The following is a 23,091-nucleotide window of genomic DNA, read 5'->3' as shown; positions in this document are numbered from 1 at the left end:
ATATATGTACACATTCAGAGACAACAGGCACATTCACCACTGTGTTCACAGAGATCCAGGTAATCATGTTCTGCTCCATAATCATTGATCTCGGAAATACCAAGTGAATACTTTTGTCTCCAAATGCTTTTTTCCTAGGGTGTCTGTGAGGAAATGACCTATGAAGAAATCCAGGAACACTACCCTGAAGAATTTGCACTACGGGACCAAGATAAATATCGTTACCGCTATCCCAAGGGAGAGGTAAAGTTTTGGAGGAATTGCCTAATTCCTAAGACTCATCCTCAATGTCTATTGTAACTTCTAGTGTAGGGAACAGGGGAAGGGGACGTTACCAGAACCACTGTAATAAGTCCTAGTCTCCTGCGAGCCACGGCAGCACATGGCGAATTACAGGAAAGGTAGAAAAATGAGACTGAGAAGAAGCTGAGCTTTGGGTCTGATCAGTGCTGCTGTGGGCAGCAAAGACGAAAGCCCCCACCTTACTGGACCTTTTATTAACCACTCAGTGCATCGGGAGAAACAAATGTAACAAATGACTTGCAGAGAGTTCAGTACATCCGTGTAAACAAGATGGTAACAGTCCAAGAACAATGAGGAACTGAGTAGATGTTTGTTCCTCCCAGGATGTTTTCAGCTCCCAGGATGTTTCTTGTCCTGGAGAATCACAGCATCACCGGATCATTGAGGTCTCAGTTGTGACCGGAGGCCAAAATGGAATTATGTCTTGGAATTCCATAGCTGGGCTGTAGGCAAGAGAACTAGGCTAACCAAATGATTTTTCCCTAAAATTATGTAGCATTGCTCTCGACATTCTAGGTTTTCATAGTTTCCTAAACAGCTTTAGAAACAGGGAAAAGCATATTTTGCAACAACTTCTATTCTGTAAAACACATGATCATCATATAACACTTGATAGCTCTTGGCTATCTCATATTCTTGGCTTTAGGCAACAGATTCCTCTTTTAGAAACTACGTATTTTCCTGCTCATGCTCTAATTTTAGGAGGACCCATTTTATCCTCCACCTTGTCTCAGCTATCTGCTGACAATAGTTCAACATATTCTAATTTCATGACATTTTGTTGCCAAGTTGCTTAAAGTTCTAGCCTCTATGGGCAATCGGCATCATCCTCAGGGACAGTGGATACTTCTGTCAACTTTGCTACCACTTGAACCAATCCATCAGTTGCCCATCCCCATATGAGAAAAATGCTCATTGCTTTTAATCTAGTCTCTACTTAACCAGTTCTGTATTTTAGAATATTTATTAGTCATACTCCATTTGTGATATAAACTCCTGTGAACAATTATCAGAAAATCAAGGCATCTGGGAAAATGAAATAATAGATATTCTCTTCAGTTATAAAGCACTTTCACATTTTTATCTTCATCCTCAGAAATGATGTATAAACTCAGACTCAATTTGCCTTCATTTTCCTTTATATATCCTAGGCTATGTTACTAGAGGCATAAAAATTTAAAGAAATCATATCTTCTCTTCTCCATGAATTGCACATTTTATTATTACAGTGACCAAATGTCTTTTTTCTTACTAATGCTATTTGCTTAAAAGTATATTTTATCTAATACAAAATTTCTTCTGATGACTGTTTGCCTAGTTCATCTTTATTACTTTCTATGTATATATTTCTGTTTTGTATCTCTTGTAAACAGCTTATAGTTGTGTATTGTTGTTTTTAATCCAAACTGAAAATATCTCTTTTGGATGGTAAGTTTGTTACATTTACTCTTTTTTTTCCAGCAGAAGAAAATATACTTTATTTGATTTTTATGACCTACAGAACCTTGCTCATTTGTGGAAACATACCAAGTGCTAACAAATACCTGCTGATCTATTAACCAGTACTTCCATTTCCCATGGACTATACACATCTTGTTCTCTTACAAATGTAGTTTATTTTGAATACACTTTCCTGAAATAGTTTTCTAAATCCATGAACTAGCACATCTTAAATTCCAAAATTACCTCTAAGGGCCACCTCCTGAAGCCCAGCACTCTTTTCGTCTGATATTATTTTCACTTCAACCATTAAATGTCAAGTTCCTTGACCTTTCCACTTTCTCACTGTCATGCATCTTCCCTTGGTTTCAAGTCCTTCCTACAGCTTCATAATGGATTATTTCTATCATTCACTCAACCTCATTTTACAACTATCCTGTCTCCTTTCACCTGAGCCATATCCTTTCAACAAAAGTGCATCCTGAATCACACCAATCCACCAATGTCTACATTTCCATTTCATTATACAGTATTTGAGGAAGAAAAATCATACAACCAGGTATACTGGTGCTTCTGTACATTTTTGGCTTCCCACTTAAGCTGATTTGGTACATTTATTCTTATTGTAATTACTATTTTTAAAGTTTATTTTTATTATCTTGTCTTGAGTGCTCGAAGCCTATTTTATTTTTCTCTTATCCTTCTTTCTTTAGTATTGAGTTTTTACATCCATATTCAATTTAAATAATCTGTTCCCATTCTTTTAGAGGTCACTCAACATTTTTAAAAAATTTCATCATGTTTCTTTTTATTCTTATAGATATCCCACTAAGGATATGAGGTCAAAATATTGCACAGTAAAGTCACTCAAAATAACTCCTTGTGTGTTACTATGCAACCAACTTGAACACTTAACATTTTAATATGCATGATTAAAAAATCTAAAAACAATATTTCCACCATCCTCCCAAACAATAGAACTTTAAAACTCTGGCTACCCTCTCTCCTAATTTATATGTTCTTTTGTATTTTAGTTCAACGTTAGTCTTAACTCCCTAATGAATTATTTCTATTGTTATGCTGTTTTTATTATTACTGAATACAGTCAGTTTTATTTAGATTTAATCACATATTTGCCAATTCCTTTGATTATTCTTTTTTCTTGCATCTCAAGTCTGGCTTCCAAGTTCATTCTCCATCTTCCTTTGGAATCTATTGATAGTAAACTCACCCTTCTTTTTCTCTAAAGCTGTCTTGGGAGGTGAGCATCTTCAATCCTAGATGATATGTTGCCCAAGTATAAAACTCTAGGTTGATAGCTGTTTTCCCAGTACTTTGAAGATATTTCCATCCTTGTCTTCTGGTTTCTACTCTAGCTAAGAAACTTACTCAGTTTAATTGTTGTTTCTTTACTCTCTGGCTACTCTAAAGTCTTTGTATCTTTGTTGCTTTTACATTTTGCTTTTAAATGTCTAGATTATTAATTTTTTGTTTATCTTGCTTGAGATTGATTGAATTTCCTGAATCTGAGAATTGAAATTTTCAATTCCATAAAACTCCAGACATTGTATCTCTTAAAATTATTCTCTTACATTCTGTTATCTCTTTCTAGAAATAAAATTAGGTAAGTATTAAATATTTTATGTTCCCTGATTTTTCCTTCTTATTTTCTATCTCTTTGCTGGATTGAATAATTTCTTCCAAATCACTGATTCTTGTTATATATAATATGCTGTTTATTCCCTACATTTAGTTTTCAATTTCAATGAGTATATTTTTCATTTCTGAAATTCTTAGTATTTTTTCAAATCTGCAGCATATAATTGATAGTATCTTGTTTCTTTCTTTTAGGGGTACTAGGGATTGAACCCAGGACTTTCACACTGAGCTACATCCCCAACTATCTATCTATCTGTCTGTCTGTCTGTCTATCTATCTATCTACCTTTGAGACAGTCTCCTTAGTCACTAAGTTCCCCATGCTGGGTTTGAACTTGTGATCCTCCTGCCTCAGCCTCCCAGAGTGCTGGGGTTACATGCCTTTCTTACATTTTAAATGCATATTTTATTTCTTTGCAAATGACAAACATTTATTTTATATTTTATATAAGCTTTTAGGAATCTCTCTTGTTGTTTCTGCTTATTCTTATCCATAGTAGCTTATTTCCTTCTGTGTTTGTATTTATCTGTGGGAATTTACCTATGGGAATCCCATATAGCCTGAGGTGAAAAAATACAGAGATGTTCCATTTGTTTCCTCTAAGTAGTCCTGGGAGCTAACAAATTTACATCATTTTTTGTTAAATTCTCAGGGAACATATTCCAAACCACATGGGTAGTGTAATTATGATTCACCAACCTACCTGAGGGAATATTTTTAGTTAGAAATTCTTACAGGGGCCATTTCCTAATTTTTTCCACCAAGAGTTAGTGAGAGACAATGCATCTTCTTGTTTTCCTTTGCCTGTGGATGGAATTTTTCTAGTTTGCACTTTTATTGAGGATATCAACATTTGTCCTTTGAGGGACTCAGATTTATATTAGAGTCTCAGTCCAACTTCCCACTGTGTGCACACCTAAGCCCCTATGCCCTATTTCTATAACATTTAAAAGTTCAAGCTTCTTGTTACTATGATTGATAAGTACCCCAGGAGAGCTGTGGCTTCTATACCCACTAGTTACTCCTTTCTCCAAGTTTTTCATTTTGAAATCCAATAGTCATAGAATATTCTTAATTCTTCTAAAATGTAAAGAAAAAAAGAAGACATCTCTCCCCATATATATATATATATATATATATATATATATATATATATACCCAAGTTCCCCCAAATGTAAATATCATGTATTACAAATATATACCAATAAAATAAAAGTCTTCTGTACTGAATGGCATTATGAATTTTATTTTTAAAAGTTTTATTTCATTATTTTTAATAACAACCAACCAGCATGCCAAAAAAATGAAGATATCTTGTAATGAGGAAGTTTATTGTTATTTAGCCCACTATATTGATTGTCCCCATTTGACAAGTGAGAAACTGAGACTGTAAGAAGGAAGTGAGTTGCCTGCTGAGTCAACAACTTAACTGGTCCCAGAACCAAGTTTTCCCTGTTCCTAGGCCAGAGTTCTTCCTCCTCTCATCTCCCTTTCTTACTCTAGTATTTTTCTCATATCTAGTCCTATGAAGATCTGGTTCAGCGTCTGGAACCAGTTATAATGGAGCTAGAGCGACAGGAGAATGTACTGGTGATCTGTCACCAGGCTGTCATGCGATGCCTCCTGGCCTACTTCCTGGATAAAAGTTCAGGTAACACCCTCCTTACTTTTCCTGACATGGGGTGATGGATGTGATTTGAGATCCTGAAACCAACAGTTAGAAGTTTATATCTTAATGGCTAAAAGTCCAATTTACAGTGTGAGTCAGGTGTGGTGGCACAATCCTATGATCCCAGTATTTGGGAAGCTGAGGCAGGAAGGTCACAAGTTCCAGGTGATCCTAGGCTGCATAGCAAGCCCCAGGCCAGCCTAGACTATAGACCAAGACCCCATCTCAAAAAAAAAAAACAACTTCATTGTCTAAAATGAGATTAAGTTCAGATTCTTTGTTACTAACTTACTACCTTTGACGATGTACTGCAACCCTTCTGGCTTCAGTTTTCCCATCTGTAAAAGTGGGAGAATAATAGTGAAGCTCATATAAACAGTATATATAAAGAACTTAGGACAGTTCTTGTTACATCATATGGGCTAAGTGTTAGCTGCTATTATTAGTATTATTCTGAGCTAATGTTTTCAAAACCAGCATTATTAGTCTGCCTCAAGCCTAAAATGCTGAGTCAGTATTTCCCCCGAAGCATGCTGTCCTGAGGTGATAGTGGGAGCTTTTGTGGCCTCATTATCCTAATTACAGGTTTCTATCTTTGCTGTAGGGTTGACTTCCGGAAGACAGTGATGTTTCATTTCAGTTTTTTCAAATGGTCATTTAAAAAATCTACACATCTATACACTGACTACATACACTAAACTGCAAACTAGGGCAGGGAGCCTGGCAAGGAACTATTGTCTCACCTCCACATATGAATGTCCATTTTTAATGTGACTGCTGAAGTATTGCCATTTCCAGGTTATTTTGAAGGTATTTGAGGACAATGCAAAATGATATTCAATGCCTACAACATTCTGAACTCTTGAATATTCTTTATGATGCTAGTTTCAAAATAAACAGCGCTCATAATATGGAGTTATCCAGAATTGGAACCCAGGGAAATTGAGAACATGCCATTGGATAAGTCATTTTCTCCACCTTGTCTTCAGTTTCCTTATTGGGAATCAGTGATGATATAGGGTTCTTTGCACTGCCGGATTTCTGATATGTTCACATCTCTACTTCTCAGAGCAATTTTTTGAGACCATGAGGTAGGCACTGAAATTCATATTGTGCAGATGAAAAAGGCCCAGAGAAGTGAAGTGACTTACTCAAAGTAATGGGGCTCAGAATGCAAGGGATCAGAGTAGATCTGAGGTACATCCCAGCCCTCGGATATTATTCATGGAGTATGGGAAAGGCAAAGGTACCTTCCTCTTTCCCACTTTTTGCTCACTTTTAGACACAGGCCATGCTAGCTGTTCACAACTGTCCCAGGAACAAGGCAGAGGGGGATTGGGAAGATGATCTACCCTATTATTTAGGTAAATAATGGCATGAGATCCAGAGAGATGATATGAGTGGGATTGTAAACCCACCCAACTAGAGAGCTGGGGCACCCTCAGAGTACACCTAGTTCAATCCTGTCCTACAAGATAAAAGCCAGAGATGTGACACTGAGAGAAATGGCTGGGCCAGTGTTACTAATTGAGGCAGTGGCAGGGCTGTGTCAGAGATCTGTAAAAGTTGCCTTCCTTTCCCTGAGTCTCTTTCCTCATGTAGACAATGAGAGTAGACAGGACCACAGCATATCTGTGAAGATGCACTGAGATCATACACAGGAAGCCCTTGGCCTAGGCCTGATGCTGATGATGACAAAGATGAGGAGAAGCAGGAGGGATGCCTAGAAAAATACCTATGTCTTATGAGGCTGAGAGGCTGATGGCAGGACTTGAGTATAAAGAACAGAAAGCCACAAGTGATATTCTAGCTAAATTAAGGGAGATAGAGAGCTGTAATTGCAGCCTGGGAAGCGGAGAGAGGGAATAAGAAGAAAGTGTCCGGCAGGTTGGTATGTCACCCGCAGGACATTGATACCTTCATGGCAGCAGCTGCAGACTAGGGGTAGAGCAGGCATCTTGTCTTCAGAAAATGCTGTATTAGAGTCCCTGCACTGCCACTTCTTGGCTATGTGACTTTGAAACAGTGTCTTTCCTCTTGAAGTCCCAGTTTCCTCATCCATGGATTGGGCCTAATCACTCCCTCCTCTTAAGGCTACCTGTTAAATTGAAACAATGGGACTAGACAGGATATTGTACATGAATATTCAGAACAGAACAACTTTATGCATAGCAGTTAATAACTTGAAAATAGTGATTCAACCTATGCTTGTCCATGAATAAGTGAGAGATGGGTTATATAAAGCTAGCCTGGGCCAGGGACAAGGCTGTAGATGTGGTCACGTGCCATGTACACTTCTGGCATAGAACTGGCACATATAATGTTTTCAGTAAACATTTAAGAGGAAGTTTTGGGCCTTTGTGGTGGTAGCAGTAGTGATGGTGGTGGTGGTGTCTGTGGAAGACCTGGGCTGTGTTAGGAGGGAAGCCTTCCTTGGTCTCCTGTTGGACCTGAGAATAAGGAGATGACCAACTCCACATGACCTCCCTGACCCTCCCATGGACCTACAGTTTTCCCATTTTTCTCAGGACCTTTAATTCCTGCTTCTGGGTCAACCTGGCTGCTTCATTTCTCCCTGCCCAGAAAGGCAGATTTCTCCCTGCCTTTTAGCACTGTCCCTTGCAGATTACAGGATGTAGGTCTCTGGTGAGGCACACTTGGGGAAGGGGAGGTGGAAAGGAGAGTATCCTCCAAAGCTGGAAGCTGGGGAAGTTGTGCCCTTCCCAGTACTATGTCTCTGAGGGCTGTTTCTTCCTCTTTGCCAGATGAGCTGCCCTATCTTAAGTGCCCTCTGCATACAGTGCTTAAACTCACTCCTGTGGCTTATGGTGAGTACCCCCACCCTCATCTAAGGAACTACATATTGAGGCCATGAACATGCCATTTGCCCAGCCTAAGAGAGGTTCCCTGGGTAGGTGGTTGGAATCCTGGAAGTGGGACTGGTGGTAGTAGGATAACAGGGAAGAACTAGCATTGCCAGTTGCCCTGGCTCCAACTTTCTATCTCCGCCAGGGCACTGAGTACAGAACATTAAGCTGTGGAGGAGGTGGGAGCCTTGAATGAGACTGGAGGAAAACTGTAGGTTGGGACCATTGAAAAGCCCAAAGACCAATCTAGGCAGTTTAGATTCTCTCATGACATTAGTTAGCTATGAAAGGTTCATGAGCAGAGAAAGAACAGAATCAAATCTAGTCTGAGGTATAATTACAGCATAATGGCCTACTGTAGCCTGCACTGGGTACAATCCACAGGGATGGATCTAAAGGGGTTTCCATAAGCATTGGGTCTCCTCTGCCAGCCCCAGGCCCCAAAGATATACATTCTCCTTTTTAAGGCTCCTTAGAACTCCTTTGTGGCCTCCACACCTCTCATGTTGCTAGAACCATACTGTCCTCTAAATAAATTTAGCCCATGCCTCATCAGCCAAGGCAGTGGCCGAGGACTCTTCCCTCTTCTGCACCTAGCATGGCTTGGAGGATCTACAGAGCTCTATGAGTTTTAGATTAGATCACTGTCTTGCAGGCCTTGAAAGTTGAGGGAGGCCGCAGAGATCATCTCATCTCTTTCCCCATGTACAAATGAGCAGCTTAATCTCAGAGAAGTCAGGCACAGAGCTGGGAGGATACCCCACTGGCTGCTTCTTAAGCCTGGCATCTTCCCTACACATTATGCAGCTCACCTCCAATCCCCTCCCTACAGGGAAGGCAAAATCTGTGTACAATATGGAACTTGGGGTCTGTATGGTGATGGGGGTGCTGTGGGAAAGACACTTCAGGAAAGACCTGTGCTTACCTTGGGGGCTTACAGACACATGTGTTGTTGTTTTCTGAGGCTGCAAAGTGGAGTCCATCTACCTGAATGTGGAAGCTGTGAACACACACCGGGAGAAGCCTGAGGTAGGTAAGGGTCTCTGTACATAAGCTGGCTGTGAACACTTGATAAAAGCACCCTCCCCCACAGAAAGGCCACCTAACCCTACAGATCCCAGGTGTTTCACATCAGTGGGAGGAATTACCAGCATCCAGAAATTCAGGAAACACAGCCTAGGCCTGGGGGACCACAGAGGCACAGAACTAAAGAACAATCCTTGCCCAAAAGGCCTCAGGCTCAGATTCCCCCAGGCCTGACTGAGAAGTTAGGACTCAGGCTGATTAAAAGATGGGTGCCTGATAGGACAAGACCCAGCAGAGAGACTGGAGCCCTATACTTCCATCTCCTTCCTATTAATTAAGGGCTCTCTCTTCTCAGAATGTGGACATCACCCGGGAACCTGAGGAAGCCCTGGACACTGTCCCTGCCCATTACTGAGCTCTTTCTAATAATCAAAATCCCTCTGTCCTCACTGTCTTCCACCTTTATGAGCTTTTTGGCCTGTGCCTTACTGGGAAAGCCCTATCTCTGGTAAAGAAATCCATAGCAGCTCTAAGACACGTCTTTATTTTTAACCACAAATAAGAAGCTGCGTAGCTCTGGATGAAACACTTTCTTAATTCCTATTCTCTGATCAAAAGACTCTTACTGCCTATCGGAGGACAGGAGGAGGTCACATTTAGGTTTCTCCTATTGTTTTTAAGTTCCTGATCCTGATTTTGACCTAGCTCTGGTGCTGTAAATGTGGAATGGGTGAGGACTTTCTGGAGAGAAGAGTCCTAGGGTAGCACCTCTAAGGATGGGGGAGAAGATTCCTTTGCAGTTAGAGTGAACAAGGGCAGGACACCTTCATCCTTATACTCAAAACAATCTGGCACTTTTACAAAGTTCTTTTTCAACTGTTGTTGCTATCCTGAATGATTCCACTGTCTATGTGAATTACTCAGCCAACAATCTGGCCTCCCAGTCTCCTAACCTCAACTCTATAATCATCATCTCTATCACTTCACAAATCTTGGCATCATATCCCTGGTTTGACTTCTTAAATGCAAGCATCCCACTCTTACTCAAGAGTCCTTACAAAGGTAGTCATGGGACATTTCTTGAATGAACAGTATTTTTTCTTTTACATCAGGAGTGTGGTCCTTTGACGTCTTCATTGTCTCCCAATCCATCCTCTGCTTCCTCAATACTCTTCCATCCTTAACCAGTTTGGATTCTATGGTCCACCTCTTTAGCCACTCTCCATGTACCACCTATAGGTCAGGTACCAGTGACCCAGTGGTAAAAACTTACACACTTGCTGTGGTTATTCTCTTGTCCTTTCTTCACAGCTACCCAGCGAGATCCAAACCTTGAACAATCCACACCTCTTTTTGTTGGGATCTATTACAGGTTTGCCAATGAGTGCTTGAAGTAGATCTACATTGATTTCCCAGCCACTCCTAAATCCTGTTGAAAGCCAGGGTCACCCTCTATTCTGTCATCCTATCCCATCCCACCTTCTCAGACTACATCAGTCAATTCCTCACTCTTCTATATCTACCTCTTGGCCCTCTCTATTGGCTTTGGACCCATGGTCTATGCAATATGCTCAAGTCTTTCTCTCTGATCCCAAGAAAACCCTCCCTTTTTCCCATGTCCACTCCAATAACTCCCCTTATGTTCCTCTATTCTTACAAAAATTACTCAATGAATCTATACTTACTATCCAGAACTCTCTCCTTTTGCCTTCTGTCCCAGAATTTCCCAAGCTATTATGCCCTGGCCTGCTATGTGTTCCTAGCCCTCTCTTTCACAAGAAATATCTGCTTTTTAGCCTCAAGCTAGAGCCCTACATTCTCTGAAGAGCTATGTTGATCTCTAGCTGTCCTGTGAACCCAAAATGTCATTCATGACTACCTAAACACATTAAAAGACCAAAAAAAAACCTCCAATTCATTTTGCAAATTTAATGTAACTCTGATACCAAAATACAACAGCACACAAAAAGCAAACAATAGAGCAAGAACAGAAAACAGATTTTTCATAGTGTCACCCTCAGCTGATGCGCAGTGGCTGCTCAGACTTTTGTGTGGACAAAGATTGCAAGGCTGTACCTTGGCTCCGTGGGAAGGAATGCTGCAATTCACTAGTGATATCTGTAAACATTAAACCTGAAAACAAAATACCAAACCAGAACACATTTTAGCACGAAATATACTCTTTTCTCATACTTCCTTCATTGCTCATCTTCCCACTCAGCCCTCCCAACCCAGGATTACTTCTAATATCTCCCAATATTATACCCATTCCCTTGAGTGTTGGCTATGGAAATTTTGCAATTACCTGAAACCTTACTAGCTGTAAGAGAAGCCACAGGCACCAAGGCTAGTGGCCCCCCCACCAAAGCCATCACCGGTACTTGGTCCACCGCCGAATCCAGAACTGGTACTTGGTTCACCGCTGAATCCTGCACTGGTGTTCAGTCCACCACCGAAGTTAGCACTGCTGCTTGGTCCACCACTGAAGCCAATACTGGTGCTCAGTCCAACACCAAAGCCAGCTCCAGGGCTTGATCCAGCAAAGCTAGCTCCAGTGCTCAGTCCACCACCATAGCCACCAGTGCTTGGTTCACTGCAGAAGCCGGCACCAGTGCTTGGTCCACCACTGAAGCCAACAATAGAACTTGGTCCACTACTGAAGCTGGTGCCAGTGCTGGGTTCGCCAGGAAAGCCAGTGCTGGTGTTGGAACCACTGCCAAAGCCAATGATGGAACTCAGTCCTCTGTCGAAGCTGGCATTAGGCCCACTGCCAAAGCCATCGCTGGTGCTGAGGCTACCACTAAAGCCTGAACAAGTGCCAAGTGTGCTGCCAAAAGCAGCACTGGTACCCAGTCCACCACCAAAGCCATCAGTAGTGACCAGTCCACCACCAAAGCCAGTGCTGGTGCCTAGTCCACCACCGAAGCCAGCACCGGTGCCTAGTCTGCCACCAAAGCCAGCAACGGTGCCTAGTCCACCACCAAAGTCAGCATTGGTACCTAGTCCACCACCGAAGCCAGCACTGGTACTTAGTCCACCACCGAAGCCAGCGCTGGTGCTTAGTCCGCCACTGAAGTCAGTGCTGGTGCCTAGGCCACTGTCAAAGCTAGTGCTGGTTCCTAGGCTGCCACCGAAGCCAGTGCTAGTGCTTAGGCTGCCACCAAAGCCAGCACTGGTGCTCAGTCCCCCTCCAAATCCAGCACTGGTGCTTAACCCATTGCCAAAACTGAAACCGGCACTAGTGCTCGGTCCATCACTAAAACTGGCACTGGTAGCACCACTGAAGCAGGCACTGGTGCTAGGAGAGCCACCAAAGCATAAGTTTGTGTTAGATGCACTGCCGAAGCAGAGGCCAGTGCTGGGAGCTCCACCAAAACACAGGCTGGTGCTGTGGGCACCATCAAAGCTGACACTGGTGCTGGGAGCACTATCAAAGCCAATGTTGCTGCTGGGAGTACCACCAAAATTAGTAGTGATACTAAGTGCCCCACTGAAGCCAGCACTGGTGCTGAATGCACTGCCAAAGCCAGGGTTGGTGCTTGGTGCGCCACTGAAGCCAGCAGTGGTGCTAATAGCTCCACCATAGCCAGCACTGGTGTTGAGCACTCCATCAAAGCTGGCACTAGTGTTGTGAGCATTGCCAAAGCCAGCACTGGTACTAAGTGTACTGCCAAAGCCAGAACTGCTGTTGAGTGCACCACCAAAGCTGGCACTAGTGCTAATGACACTGCCAAAGCTAGCACTGCTATTGAGTGCACTGCCAAACCCAGTACAAGTACTGACAGCACCATCAAAGCCAGCACTGGTGTTGATGGCACTGCTAAATCCAGCACTGCTACTGAATGCACCACTAAAGCTGGCACCAGTGCTAATGGCACTGCCAAAGCCAGCACTGCTGTTGAGTGTACTGCCAAAGCTGGCACTGGTGTTGACAGCATCACCAAAGCCAACACTGGTGCTGATTGCACCACCAAAGCCAGCACTGCTATTTAGTGCACCATCGAAGTTGGCACTAGTGCTGGGAGAGCCACCAAAGCAGACACTGGTGCTAAGTGTGCCTCCAAAGTCAGAACTGGTACTAGAAGAGCCACCAAAGGAGACACTGGTGCTAAGTATGCTGGTGCTCGCACAGCCAAAACCAATGCTGGTGCTAGGACAGCCACCAAAGCAGATACTAGTACTGAGTGTGCCTCCAAAACTGGAACCAGATATAGGAGAGCCACCAAAGCAGACACTGGTGCTAAGTGTACCTCCAAAGCCAGTGCTGGTGTTAAGTGCACCACTGAAGACAGTGCTTGTGGTGGATGCACTGCCAAAGCTAGTGCTGCTGCTAAGTGCACCACTGAAGCCAGTTGTTATGCTGTTGAGTGTGCCTCCAAAGCTAGAGCTGGCTCCAGCACTGAAACTGGCACTGGTACAAGGTGTACCACCAAAACTAATGCTCGCTCCACCGCTGAAACTAGTGCTGGAGTTCGGTGCACCATCAAAGCTAATGCTTGCTCCACCACTGAAATTAGTGCTAATGTTGGGTGCACCACCAAAGCTAATGCTAGCTCCACCACTGAAACTAGTGCTAGTGCTGGGTGTACCACCAAAGCTAATGCTGGCTGTACTGCTGAAACTGGTGCTAGTGCTGGGTGCACCATCAAAGCTAATGCTGGCTCCACCACTGAAACTAGTAATAGTACTGGGTGTACCACCAAAGCTAATGCTGGCTGTGCTACAGAAACTGGCACTGGTACTGGGTGTGTCGCCAAAGTTGATACTGGCTCCACCAGTGAAACTAGTGCTAGTGTTAAGTGCACTCCCAAAACTAATGCTGGCTACACTGCTGAAGCTGGCACTGGTACTAGGTGTGCCACCGAAGCTAATGCTGGCTACACTGCTGAAGCCTGCACTAGTGCTGGGTGCATCACCAAAGGTAATACCACCTCCGCCACCAAAGCCACCACTGGAGCTGGGTGCTCCATTGAAGCTAATACTAGCACCATCACTGAAGCTATCCCTGGTGCTATCTTCTTGGTTGAAGTTGACATTGGTGGTTTCATCTGCATTTTCTTGGGTTCTAGCCTCAATTTCAAATGAAAATCTGTTCCAGGCCTGAGTGTCATCACCTAACTCTTCCCTTGTTAGGCAGTCAATATCCATGTCATCCCAGTTCCAGGGCCCAGCCACAGCTTCCTCTCCAATCCCCATTTGGGCTCTTGCCTCAGCCCTGGCCTCAGCCTCAGCCACAGCCACAGCTGCAGCTTGGACTTCCATCTCCACTGCTTCCCGATACTGAGCAGCCCAGTCCTTGGGGTCTTTCTTCTGTACCTGAATTGGAAATTATAATCATTATAAGAAAAAGAACCCTTTTAATTATGTATTATACACCTATTAATAGCACTAATTCTAAAAAAAAGTCTACTTGGGACTTTATCATAGATCAGTCCTCAGATCTAATTTCAGCTCTGGTAACTTACATGTGACTTGACCTTGGATAAGTCACTTAATGTCACTAAGCCCAAATGTCTTCATAATATGGGGGACAGGTTAGGGAAGGGAGAGAAAAGGGATGTAAAAAATAATTAAGATGTGTTATATACATGTACCAACTCCCCATGATGAATGTAATCATATGTACTGCAAACATGTAATAATAATTAAAAAGAGATAAAGTATGTTATGGCCTCTTTGTCTGTGTCTCTACGAAATTCATATGTTGAATATCCAATCCCTAATGTGACTGTATTTCGAGATAGGGCCTTTATGGAAGTAATTACAGTTAAATAAGGTCATAAGAATAAGGACTGACCCAGTAGGATTCCAGAGAGTAAGGGCTTTCTGCCCTATGATGACACAGTAAGAAGGCAGTTGTCTATAAGCCAGGAAGACAGCCTTCACCACAACCTAACATCAGAAACCTACCATGCTGGTCCTTGATCTGGGATTCTCAGCATCCAGAACTGTGAAAAAATAAATTTCTGTTTTTTAAGCCAACAAGTTTATGGTATTTTGTTATGGCAGCTTGAGATGATTAACACATTCATGATGGGGCCATAATTTGTATGTCTCACTGCTGGGCAGCTTGGACCACTGGTGGTACATGCATGACTGTTCCATTGGACAGCTTGTACCACTGGTGATAAAGGTGATACAATCATGCCTGAGACAGTCATGCATGTAACACCAGTGGTTCAAGCCAGTGGGAATATGTTAATACAAAGTGTGAAGAATGAATGATACCATGGAAACTATGTATGTACCAGCATTCTGAGACATTACTGAAGCTTCATATGTGTGCATGGTTATATGTGTGTGTGAACTACCAGTTCCCCTATACTTGTCTGTCACTGCACATAGCCTGCCTCAGCCAAGGTTATTCTATTCCTTTAATATGCCAAGTTCAGGCAGCTTTATTACCTTGCAAGCAAACTTGAGGACCTTCATTTTGCTAGTCTCATGGTAAGAGCGCAGGCCCCAGAAGAACTCATATTCAGGTGGTCGACTGTTGGGGACCCTCTTGTACTCCAAGTACCTTGGAAAAAGAAAACAAAAGTTGCTTCTGACCCAACAGATCTGTTATTTAACCACTAAGCCCCAGATGGCATCCTCCTATAAAACAAATATTAAACAGTTCCTGGAGAAATGTTTTCTAAGACCCTCCAGCCCCACACTCATTCCCCACACACAGTTCATGTTCTTGGCTTCTCAAACTGCACCATTTCCCATTGGCTCTGTGAAAAGCAGTTATTTGGAGTACATATATAGGGCATGATGTCACAGGAAGGCCAGTGTATCCTGCCACCTGTGAGGAGTAAACCCAGATTCCTCTTGGATGTGCTGTAAACAGAGGAGCCATTCATATAGCTCTCTGCTCTGAGCACACCCCCATCACAAGGGCATTATGTTTGATCTGGCCCGTTCTGAACAGGTCCATCCATAGGAATTTTAGACAGGACTTAGTAGGACACAAGATGCCCATCCCTAAAGACAGTGTAAGGCACTGATGGAGCACTTTCTGAATCATACCAGCATATCCAGAATACTTCAGGGCCAGACAAAGCCTCCAAACATCACTTACTTCTGCTTCACGAACTCGTCTGTGATGAGTTTCCTCACTTCCCCAAAAAGTGAATGCCTCACCCTAGCAATGGGAAAGATAACCCATGAACACAGGACACGTTCATAACATGGAAGAGACCTCTAGCACATGGGGAGTCTCAAAGCAAAGAACATAGGAAGCGCATAGCCACTAGAAGCAAGCAGTGGAGGCCAGATGGCTCTTTAGCAGGGACTCCTGAAGGTCTTTTTTACATCTCAGAACAGACAGAGGACAGGAAGAAAAAGGGCAGAGTTTAGAACCATTTCCCCATCCAACTATCCCAGCAACCCCCGCCTGCACCACCAAACCACCAGGCTGATGCAATCCTGGTACCATTTTCTCTTGCCAAAGGACAACATGGACAGCAAGCACTGAGAGAGCCCAATCATACCCAGGGTGCAGCCCCAACTTGCGCAGCACCTCCCAGATGACAGCTGCAAGGGGAGGCAAGAGGAGACAGGGACAGAAAATGAGCATGTGGATTTAAGACCCTGGCCACCCATTTTGCTTCATGCCCAGCCACTCACCCTCATTGGCCTTGTTGCCATTCATAAAAATGACACTCAGAATCACCATGAGGAGACCCAGCTTGGGTGTATCCTTGGTCCTAAGGGAATAATAGGACAGAAAGAAAGTTTATGTCCAGAAGCCACCTGCAAGACATACTAGACAGCTCACTGGGCTAATCTTTCCCTCATACCTCAGATGTGGGAGAATTCTGCCCAGTCTATGCTTCCAGTTGTACGTGACCCCAGGTAAGGCACTTAAGAGTGATGAGCCACAATCTTCTACTCAGTAAGATGGGAAAGTCACATTCTACCCAAGCTCTGGGTTGCCAAGAAGATGGAAAAATGCCTATCAATCTGGTACAATACAAGTACTCAATCAGTGTGAATCCTTTCTCAGAGCCCTCAGCCCTGTGATTGTTCAGTGCCCCAGTGATAACATTCGTTATAACTTGGGAAAGTTCCAAGATCCTTTGATAATATCCCTATCTATACAGTAAGGAGATGCACCTATGGTATGTCTCTTTGATGTGAGCCTATGATCATTCTGCCAGTCTCACTTCAAGTGTCAGCCATGACTTCATTCTTGGTCATTCCTTGGTTTGACTGGTTTATCTTTTAAAGGTGAGTCTAGCTTTCCTAGTTAGACTAGCTACTCCTGCAGTTCAAGGAGAGCGTTTTTCCTTTTCTAACTCCCCACAAGTAGTAGGGAGTAAGCACTATGCAAATATGTATGTAGAGGCAAGCCTTTCTTGCCCTTTGAGTATAATGATCCCACACCTTCCCTTGAGAAGCTGTCCTTTAAGAATCTCTCTACCAAGGCTAGGGTAGGTACTCAGCAGGAAGAGACAGGTAACAAGAGGTCTACTCTCCAGGGAAGCTTCTAGACAAATAGCTAACCTGACAACAGAAATGCCCCACCCCAACCTCCTGCACCCTTCAGTTAATCATAATGAGGCACCATTACTGCACATGGGGCTCCAACCATGTGCAAGGCTATGTTAGGAGATTTTTAGTCTGTGTTGACTCTCTATGAGGTTGTCAGGTGAGAGGTCAAGGGAAGAGTAGTACCATGGATGAAAACAAAAGTCCCCCTTCCACCCCAACCCTTTCCCAGCTTACGTTCCCAGTATGCCTGCAGAGGATTCCTGAGTACTGATGAGAATATACAAGCTACTCTGCTTATCGATTTCCTTCAGATTGACACGAAACATCTGCCAAGTAAAAGAATAGCTTGTGAGATCACAAAATTCAGCTTAAGCATCAAACAGCTTTCCAGGCATCCTGCAGCTCCCCATGTACCTGGGGGTTTTTCATATCTGAAACATTAGTGAGGTAATGCATAAAAAGCTCATAACTAAGTGTCCAGAACACAGTAAATATGCAACAAGGGTACTAAGGAGACTAAATGGTCATTTGAAATACATGACAGGATGTGTCTAGCAGCAGATGGAAACCAGAACTAAGTTGGGTGGCTTGGGTCCTAGTTACATTTTTTTCTTTAATTTTTTTGGGGGGTACTGGGGATCAAACTCAGGATCTTGTGCTCTCGAGGCAGGCAGCAGCACCACTGGAGCTAAATCCTAGGCCTGCTAATTACACTTTTACCACTGAGATACTGTGTAACCCATGGCTCTTCTATTCCCGTCCCTAGGCCACTGTCTACCTATATGCACAGTGATGGAGCTGTATTAGCAGGTCTCTGTTGTTCCCCCCAGAAGGGACATTGCTCACCTTTGTTCCATTCAAGGATTTCCCAATGCACCCATCCCCCAAGGTGTCTCTTTACCTTCTCCAGAGCGTAGCTTGCTCTTTCAATGATCTCTGGGAAATATTCATCATATTCTTGAATGACATCTTTCAGCATGTCTGCAGGAAGTGAGAGGTGGGAGCAGCTGGGCTGAGCAGGGGCCACAGAGCTGTAGCCCTTTTGCCAGCTCTGTGGAGTCAGTGCAACTAGATTAATGGGTGGTGCTAGCCATAGTGAAGTATAAGGAGGGCAGGGATGGAGATATGATAGAACAGAAAGGCCATACAGGTAAAGGGTTACCTCCAGGTCATAGGGAGGAGAAAGAAGAGCTTGAGGAGGAAGATTGTTAAGAGACTACCTGAACGCTTGATGGGGATCTTTGTCTGGTCCTTAACCAAGAGATATTTCACCAACTTATTTGCCTGGGAGAAGTGGAATAGAGGACGAAATGTGAATATATTTGCAGAAAACTTGGAAGGATGGAAGAGAAGAATACAGCAAAAGCAGAAAAGAAACTGGACAGTATTGGATTCTTACCCTTTCTTGCAAAATGGCCACATCTCGGGGTGGTGAAAGCCTTCGGCCCCATGGGATCCTCCTGTAATTAATGCTACTTCTCTCATCGCCATTCAGATGTTTGGACTTCATTATCATAAAGAAGGAAGGTCCAGAGTCACCAGGTGAAAAAGATTGTTGTCTCCTCATTCTGTCCTCCAAAAAGTCCCTCCAACACTCCCTGTAATTGGTCTTGACCCTGCCATTGGCTACTTTGTGTCCTGGGCTTTTCTTTCACTGTCTTCCAAACAGGAGTTTCATTCCCCTGCTAGGGAAGGAGCAACCCAAGGGCAGAGTCTGGGACTCCTCCTCTTCCTTGGGTACCACTGAACTCTGCTAGCTATAAACCTTGGAAATATCATGTCACTTCTCTGGAAGTCTGTTTTCTTATTTGTATGACTAGAACCTATGGTCTTTAGTAAGAATTACTTTCAAGACATAAAGGGATAACATGTATAAATGTACCCAACAAGCCTAGCACATGATAAATTCTATGTAAATACAAGGTAAATTACATATAGGTTGTAGCTAAGTATATAGATGTCTTTTTTTCCCCAGCAGTCTGTGAAATGCTGAAAACAGAAACTATGTCACATTCTTTTTGGCATCTCCCAAAGTCTATCTGAACATAGGCAATAGCTCAAATAAAAAGGCTCAGTAAAGGTTTATAGAAGAAACAAAAATCCCAGACAGATAGGAATAGAAAAGCACAAAAGTTAAGAATATTGTCAGAGATCTCACCTTTCGGTTTCTCTTGCCCCGGGTCCTAGTTGTGGGTTCCAGACTCAACTGAGCCAGATAGTCATCTGCCAGGGCTTGGACAGCAGTAGCAACCTGAGTCTCAAGGGCATTTATGCTCATCTGAGAGGTGGCCATCTTGGCTGGACTCCCTTGGTCAGCAATCTGGGTTTGGCTTTCAGTTACCTGAACCTTTGTGGCAGCCTTTCGAGCCCTAGACCCCCTCTTGACCCGAAGGGTGGCCACTAGGGCTTGGTTTGTAACCATTTGAGTGGCAGGTGGGGCCTCAGAGACCTCAAAGGCAGAATTTGGGCCCTTACTGGCAACTTTTTTGCCCTTAGGTTTTTTGGGCCAGAGAACTGCTGCTGAGGTCTCAGTCTGCCTGGTAGCTGTCTCAGTGGCATTTAGGGACTCGAGATGCTCTGTGTCAGTATTTGTGGCCTTAGCAGTAGTCCTCTTGGCTTTGGAAGCTTTCTTGGTTCTGATAGTGGCTGCTGTGGCCTGGATATTTGCTGTCTCATTGTTAATTTGACCTTGGGTAGTACCTATAGCCAATGAGATCTCATTAGCACTACCTACAGCCTTATTAGCAGCTTTCTTAGACTTGGGAGTTTTCTTAGGCTTGGTAGAGGCTATAAAGGCTGGGGAATTGGCCAACTCACTGGCAACTGGAGCCTGGATAGTCTGTGAGATGACTGGTAGGTTTGGGGCCTGCAAAGGTGACTTGAGCTGGGCAGTGACACCCTCACTGCCTGATGGGCAACACTGAGAGACTAGGGCTGCCTTGGCAGTAATTCTCTTCATCTTGTTGGCTTTCTTAGGTGGAGCAGGACCTGAAGAAGTCTGAATATTGGCTGCCTCAATGGTAGCTGAACCCTGGCTGATCTGGGCGAAGATTGGTAGGTTTAAAGCTTGCAAAGTTATTTTGGGTTTGGTGGCAATCTCAGTGGCAGATGGGACTGCAGGGGCAGCAGATGTGGACTTAGCAATAGCCTTAACAGGGGTCTTCTTGGTCTTGCTTTTCTTAGGCCGGTTAGCAACAGGTGGGTCCTTGGTTGCAGCCAACAGGGAACGCATCAGCAAGACATTGTCCTCTTCTTTGGTCTCAGTCTGTACATCTAGAGGGAAGGGAAGCCCCAGGCTCCCAGAGGGAGGCAGAGGGGCCTACATACTTAGGCTTTTGATCCTCTGGACCATCTTGCCTCCCTACACCCCCCTTTCCATGAAGGCCTCCCCTTTTTTGGAACAGTATTTAATTGAAGGGGGCAGGCAAGTGAGCAGGGGACAGAGTCAGGCAAATTTTCCACTCCTCCCACTCCATCATACAATGTATGACTGGGACAGGTTAGTCTGAGAGCCCCCTACCATAGTAGAGGGCTCGGGAGCACTAAGTAAAAACTCAGGACAGGACAGATGGCCTGATAAAAATGCATAGAGGCCTCACCTGGAGTGCAGGCGTCCTATATCCATAGCCATTTCTTCTATTCATGTTTCTGGGAGGCCAAGTAACAGCTGAGCCTGAGGGAAACAAGCTTAGTTAGGGGAGAATGACAGGGAGGGGAAGATTCATCAGACATCTTGCGTAATCTGAAAAGCGAAGGTCTCACCTAACCTTTGGCCCCAAACCTTTCAACTCCTGGGTTCTTCTACGTAGAAGTCAAGGCAATCTATTTTCTGAGCACCAGCTCCTTTTGCTCCCAAGATGGCAAATCAGTTCTGCATCATGTCCCCTCCAACCACACACGCCCCCTACCGCAACCTGGCAGTGCGCATGCGCAGCAAAAAGCGCGCCCCCCACCCCCCAGCTTTCCCAAACGAATCCTTTCTTCAAGGCCTTCAATGCGCATGCGCTTCAGTGGACTGGCTCGTCTCACCAACTCATTCTCACAGATGGCTCCAGCTCTCAGAGCAACAGGGCATCTAGGTCCCACCCCCATCCCTCTAGATAACTGCATCACATCTAGGTCCAACCCTTACGCCAACACCAGCCCCCTCCCTCCGCTCTGCAGTACCGCTTCGCACCGCCCCTTCCCCAACACCGCCCACCCTCTCCTCCGCAGTAAAAGCCCCACTGCGCCTCTTTCCAATATGCCCCCTCCCTCTGCTCTGCAGTACTTTTCCATACCTCCCCTTCCCTTAATTAGCCCCCTCCCTCCGCTCTGCGGTAAGTCTCCGCACCGCCCCTTCCCTTTCATTCCACGTCTGCAAGTGTTCGGCCCCGCCCTTTCTGCAATATGAATACCTCGTTCCCAAATCCAACGGTATTAACCTTCTCAATCCCCTTTCTCGAACCCTACCAGGTTCGGGCTTTTTCTTTTCTCAAACCAGAACCAACCGGTTTCAGCCTTTTCTACTTTCTGAACCTGGGTTTTTCAGCTGCTTAAAAAAGATTCAGTTCCCTCCTTCGTCAGTCCTAATCCCTCTTTTCTGTAGCCCAAACCTTTCTGTAGCCCACACCCTTTCTCCAGCCAGAACGGGATCCTGCTGTCTCCTATCTTCTCCTGACCTGTATCCTCCTTTCTTGCTACCGCCTAAATGATTTCTAGATCCTTCTTTTCTATAATCCCAACCAGGTCCGCATCTCTCCTTTCTACTGCCAGAACCGCATCCAGATTTTCCTTTTCTGTGGCTCAAAGGGGATTCCGCCCCCTTCTTCCTCCCATGAGAATCAGGTCCAGGGACCTTTAAACAGGATCACTTTGATGCGCTTAGATCCCGAAGCCCTAACAAGGATTCTTCAATCCTTAAGGGCGTAGGGAGTCACGCACCTCGAAGCAGCAGCACAGAGGCCCCTACAGGATTTTCATTAAAGCTGGCCACCGCAACTCACCTCGTCCTCTGGAGTCCAGAAAGCGTCCGCTCTCTCCAAGCCTCTCCTTAGGTCTGAGCCAGTCCCCCCTCCTTGGCCGGAAGTGGTCCTGCCTCTTTCCGCCTCCGGAGGGGGTCTGGGTCCGTGCTGGTCGGCCTCCTCTCCTTCCCTATTTCTCACTTTCCATTCTCAATGCAGGTTCCTTATACTGTCTATTGCCTCTTATTCAGCAATCACTCTTCTATTCTCCATTTGGTTTCTCTAGTCTCCATCCTGTAATCCTGTTCCTGTTTGATTCCTGTTCCTTCTAGAAGGAATGTCCTTCTCCAAGGTCCCACACCAGTCCTTATAGCCCCCTCTATTCCAATACTAATTACATAGAATATTACACCATGTATCTGAGGACAGAGGACTAGATCATATTCATTTCGGTCTCTCAAATATAACCATTTAGAGGCTCTAAACATTAAAAGATAGGATGCTCTCACATTAAATATGATCAGAATAAAGGGAGTAAATGTAAGAAAGTGTACAAAAGGTTTTTATCCTACGATGACTATATTGTTGCTTTTTAAACTATTGGAAAAATATTGGAGGCCATGTTCCTCCTTTACTGATGTACTATGTAAGTATTTAGGCTGTCTCTTGTGACAGTGCACTGCTCAGTGTAGAAAACAATTTG

General features: G+C 44.2%; 2 protein-coding genes and 1 non-coding gene across 13 annotated transcripts in view; 1 reads left to right on the top strand and 2 right to left on the bottom strand.

The window, feature by feature from the left end:
* The window catches only part of Pfkfb1 (6-phosphofructo-2-kinase/fructose-2,6-biphosphatase 1), a 78,504-nt gene extending 67,626 nt beyond the window's left edge, over positions 1-10,878 (top strand). For 3 of the 5 annotated variants that reach the window (XM_021251239.2, XM_021251240.2, XM_004873558.4), the window contains 5 exons: positions 139-243; positions 4,924-5,053; positions 7,837-7,899; positions 8,903-8,967; positions 9,320-10,878. In XM_021251239.2, the coding sequence (XP_021106898.1) occupies positions 139-243; positions 4,924-5,053; positions 7,837-7,899; positions 8,903-8,967; positions 9,320-9,379 (423 nt within the window). In that variant the 3' untranslated portion in view covers positions 9,380-10,878. Of the gene's footprint in view, positions 1-138; positions 244-4,923; positions 5,054-7,836; positions 7,900-8,902; positions 8,972-9,319 lie in introns of all 5 variants that reach the window. The other 2 variants (XM_021251238.2, NM_001310303.1) reach the window with 2 other exon arrangements.
* Tro (trophinin) lies at positions 10,879-22,498 on the bottom strand. Of its 7 annotated transcripts, none has more exons than XM_013068790.3 (13): positions 21,208-22,485; positions 21,045-21,118; positions 19,604-20,764; positions 18,845-18,949; positions 18,666-18,729; positions 18,347-18,426; positions 17,680-17,771; positions 16,579-16,658; positions 16,443-16,485; positions 16,031-16,093; positions 15,370-15,484; positions 11,270-14,280; positions 10,879-11,097 (listed from the first exon to the last, which is right to left on the bottom strand). In XM_013068790.3, the coding sequence occupies exons 2-12, from the start codon at positions 21,087-21,089 to the stop codon at positions 11,281-11,283; spliced, it is 4,848 nt and encodes a 1,615-aa protein (XP_012924244.1). In that variant the 5' UTR covers positions 21,090-21,118; positions 21,208-22,485; the 3' UTR covers positions 10,879-11,097; positions 11,270-11,280.
* Positions 15,710-15,838, bottom strand: LOC147828788 (small nucleolar RNA SNORA11). Its single transcript, XR_015450123.1, has one exon. It is a non-coding gene; the product is annotated as a small nucleolar RNA SNORA11 (small nucleolar RNA).
* Positions 22,499-23,091: the final 593 nt, after the last annotated feature.

Source organism: Heterocephalus glaber, unplaced genomic scaffold (assembly GCF_053883595.1).
Source record: "Heterocephalus glaber isolate CG9 unplaced genomic scaffold, H.glaber_assembly_v1.0 deba00000936, whole genome shotgun sequence".
NCBI lineage: Eukaryota > Metazoa > Chordata > Mammalia > Rodentia > Bathyergidae > Heterocephalus > Heterocephalus glaber.
This window is presented reverse-complemented; position numbering and strand designations above follow the sequence as displayed.

Bases quoted from the DNA above. Each gene is read 5' to 3' on its own strand.
- Tro (XM_013068790.3), bottom strand. From the start codon at position 21,089: ATGAATAGAAGAAATGGCTATGGATATAGGACGCCTGCACTCCAG. The intron at 18,427-18,665 runs GTAGTCTCTTAA...CACTTCCTGCAG, and splicing joins GATCCCCATCAAGCGTTCAG to ACATGCTGAAAGATGTCATT. The intron at 16,659-17,679 runs GTAAGCTGGGAA...TTATTCCCTTAG, and splicing joins TCTGCAGGCATACTGGGAAC to GACCAAGGATACACCCAAGC.